Here is a 3,607-nt window from a genome sequence, read left to right as displayed (position 1 = left end):
TTGTGATATGTTCTGGGCAGCATAGACAACTGTTATTTCCACATTTTAATCCTGTCCTTTTCTCCCTTTTTTTCTCTCTTTCTTTATCTCCCTGTCAGGCACTGACATATAAAGACTAAAGAAAATAAAATTACAATGAAAATAATAAAAATATCAAGGGCAGCCAACATGTCTCCCTTGGTAGAGCAAATCTGTCAAGCAAAATATGGCACACAGACCACCGTTCTGTATGTTAGGATGCTGGACAGGAAAGGGTAGAAAAAAAAAAATCAGACTGCTGATTTGTATCAATGATTTAAAAAGTTTGACGTGTAAAAATCTGAAAACTATTGATGAACAACAATTTATGATGGTAAAAGTTTGAACATCTGATTCATTTTTCTGAAAATTTCAGATAAACAAGAGTTTGACAGATTTTGATATCAGAGGTTTTTGTTTCTCCAACAGGACAAACACAGAAATATGGGAAGAGTTTCTCAGTGAAAGTGTCTCTGTAAGTGTAGATGTGAGTCATGTCTTCAGGTTTGTAGAAGGACACCTCCCCCCTGTTATAGTCCAGCTGGACTCTGATCTTCTGGAGACTCTTCTTCACTGTGACAGTCTTACCAGCACCATTAGTGTATTTTCCATGACGGTGCAATAAACACCAGAATCCATATTCTGGAGAAACAAATACCTTTCCCTTCCTGTCAGCAGACTCTTTAACCAAACCAATAGTCCAGTCAGAATGATCTCCCACCTCCACCTCCCAGCTGTGTTTCCCTGAGCTGAAGCCCTCAGAGCCAAAAACATTGGTGTACTTTGTGTATCTCTCTGGATTATCAGGAAGCTTCTTTTTGTCTCCACATCTCACACTGGTCAGATCATTAGACAGATAGAGCCATGGACTTGCAGTGTTTGGGTCCAGAATGACGGGACTGAAGTGGACCTTCTCCTTCATCTTCTCCCAGACTCTGAAGGACAGGTTGCCCAGGTGTTTGGCCACATCTATCAGGGCTCCTGAGACCAGCTGTGGATCTGACAGTGAGCACTGGGTTCTGCTTCTGCTCTGAGTGGCTTTATAACTGCTGAGGAATGGCACGTTGTCTTTCTGCAGGTCTTCTTCAACAGCACAGATACTGTCTGACAGAGAGGAGATGTGATCCTGAATCTTCTTCATCTCTCTGCTGACAGTCTTCCTCTTCTGCTCCTCTTCCTCCCTCAGAGCTGCCAGTCTGGACTCCTCTTCCTCTTTCAGGAACTGCTGCAGCTTGTTGAACTCTGCTCTGATCTGCTTCTCTGTGGACAACAGCTGCTTCTTGGAGTGTTGAATCACATCATTGTATGTTTCCTCCACTTGTTTGTATGTGTTCCTCTTGTCCTGCAGAGACTTTAAGTCACATTTCAGCTTCTCCTTCAGGCCACTGACTGCTTGTTCTATAGGAACCACTTTGTGTTGCTGGTGGAGAGAAAACTCACAGACAGGACACACAGCTCTCTGCTCGTCCTCACAGAACAATTTGGTCTCATCTGGATGTTTAGTACACACATTCAATGTCTTTACTTCTTTTTCTGTTTCAGATGATTCAGATTTCTGTCTTCCAGCAAAAGAATCAGCCAGTTCCTTTAATCCAAAATTTACTGGTGCATATTCCTTGGATGATTTTCTTTTACAAATGGGACAGTTTTTGTTTCCAGCTTGTTCCCAGAATTTCTGCAGGCAGCTTGAACAGAAGTTGTGGTTGCAGCTCAGAGACACAGGATCTGTGAAAGTCTCTGAACACACATGACAGCTCAAGAAGCTTTTCAGAGGTTTTTCAGCCATTTGTTACTGAATCTTTCAACAGCAGGACTCACCAACTTATAGTTGCTTCACCTTTATGTAGAAATTCCTCCAAATATGTTTACTGTTCTGTGGAGATCCAGAAATAATTAGTTTTGTTAAAGATCTCATACACAGCAGTATCGTCTCTGCTTGTCAGGTTTTCGTTACTGTCAAAATCTACTTTCAGTTACGTCCTGATCCTTCATTAGTTACTTATTAATGGAAAATATGATGCTACAAACTTTTATTACCGTTAGACTGAACAGGGCCTCACCTAACACTGAAGAGAACTTCAGACTTTGGAAGTTTTTTATAGAAAGATAAAAAGATAGTTATTGTGTCTAAAAGAGACAGTGTGTGAACAAAATAATTTAGTTTTAACTTTCTGTTGTTACCACACAATGACAGAGCATCTGAGAGTATATAGAGCCACTCATTACAGTAAAAGATGTAAATTTCCACCAGTCAAAACTTCTATTTAAATTTCTTTTATTACCTTTTATAGGAGCAATTTGTTCAGCACATACAAATACAGAAGTTATTAAAATAAAGAAGGTTTATCTTCAGTCCTTTAGTGAACAGAAAGATTTCAACAGGTTGTTTCAAAGCTCATAAAAACTAGTTTGACAACATTTTTCTTCATCAACTGTAACAGGAAACGTTCTGCTAACATGTCAGAATGAATGTGTTTATTCACACTTTGATTGAATGTTGCTATGAAATAAAAGTTCAGATCAAATGTTCAGTTTATCTTTCTGATATTTAATGAGCTGTGCAGCTTTTCTGTTTGTGACCTCTTGATCTGACACAGCTAACTGCTCAGTATGATTATAGAAACACACACAACAAGGCTTTAGGAAAGGTTGTTCAAGCAGGTGTTTAAAGCAAAGTTGTCAACATTACAGTATTTATTCTTCTTCATTGGTGTGACTCCCCCAACATGACAGAATTGGCTTTTACTGTCTAACTTACATGTTTTAACAAACTTTTATATGGTCAATATCACCATAAGGTGCCACTGAGCTAAGATTAAAAGCTAAGATTTTTTTTATTGAACTTCAGGTTAATTGTATAATTCCTAAAGATTCTGAGAATCCTCTCAGAGAGCTCCTAACTTAACCTAAAAATTCCTAGCATGGAGTCTTAGCCTAGGAGTGATTCCAGAACATTTTCAGAGAACTCTGAACAAGGAATGGACAGAAACTCTGATCTTAGTGAGGAGGTGTGGTTGACCCCGTTGTTAGGTATGAGTCATCATTTCAAGAGCTGTGATTAATAATAATAATAATAATGGATTAGATTTATATAGCGCTTTTCAAGGCACCCAAAGCGCTTTACATTGTGTGAATCCATTATTCATCCACTCCTCACTCATACCTGGTGATGGTAAGCTACGTGCGTAGCCACAGCTGCCCTGGGGCAAGCTGACGGAAACGTGGCTGCCAGTCTGCGCCTACGGCCTCTCCGACCATCACCGAACACACATTCATACACCAGCGATGCCAATACTGGAGGCAAGGAGGGTTAAGTGTCTTGCCCAAGGACACAACGACAGATGACTGCGGGAGCGGGAATCGAACCGCCGACCTTCCGATCATTGGACGACCTGCTCCAATGATGAACCTAAAAGCTAGACACACCTTTGGTGATAATGGGCATAGGATGGACTGTTAAATCACCTAATCATAGAAAGAAAAAAATAAAAGCACTCCCTCTAGCGCTACATGACAGCACCTGGGTCCAACTGGGCTCACAGCAGTCTGACTACCACTTAATTATGACATCCCATCCTGTTTGAATTCT

The 3,607-nt window shown here is 40.3% G+C and overlaps 1 protein-coding gene across 1 annotated transcript; it reads right to left on the bottom strand.

The window, feature by feature from the left end:
- Nucleotides 1-373: 373 nt before the first annotated feature.
- On the bottom strand, nucleotides 374-1,804 carry LOC121648541 (nuclear factor 7, brain-like). The gene has a single exon (XM_041998739.1). The coding sequence runs from the start codon at nucleotides 1,802-1,804 to the stop codon at nucleotides 374-376; it is 1,431 nt and encodes a 476-aa protein (XP_041854673.1).
- Nucleotides 1,805-3,607: the final 1,803 nt, after the last annotated feature.

Source organism: Melanotaenia boesemani, chromosome 11, assembly GCF_017639745.1.
Source record: "Melanotaenia boesemani isolate fMelBoe1 chromosome 11, fMelBoe1.pri, whole genome shotgun sequence".
NCBI lineage: Eukaryota > Metazoa > Chordata > Actinopteri > Atheriniformes > Melanotaeniidae > Melanotaenia > Melanotaenia boesemani.
The sequence above is the reverse complement of the archived record's forward strand: the minus strand, read 5'-3'. Positions and strand labels throughout refer to the sequence as shown.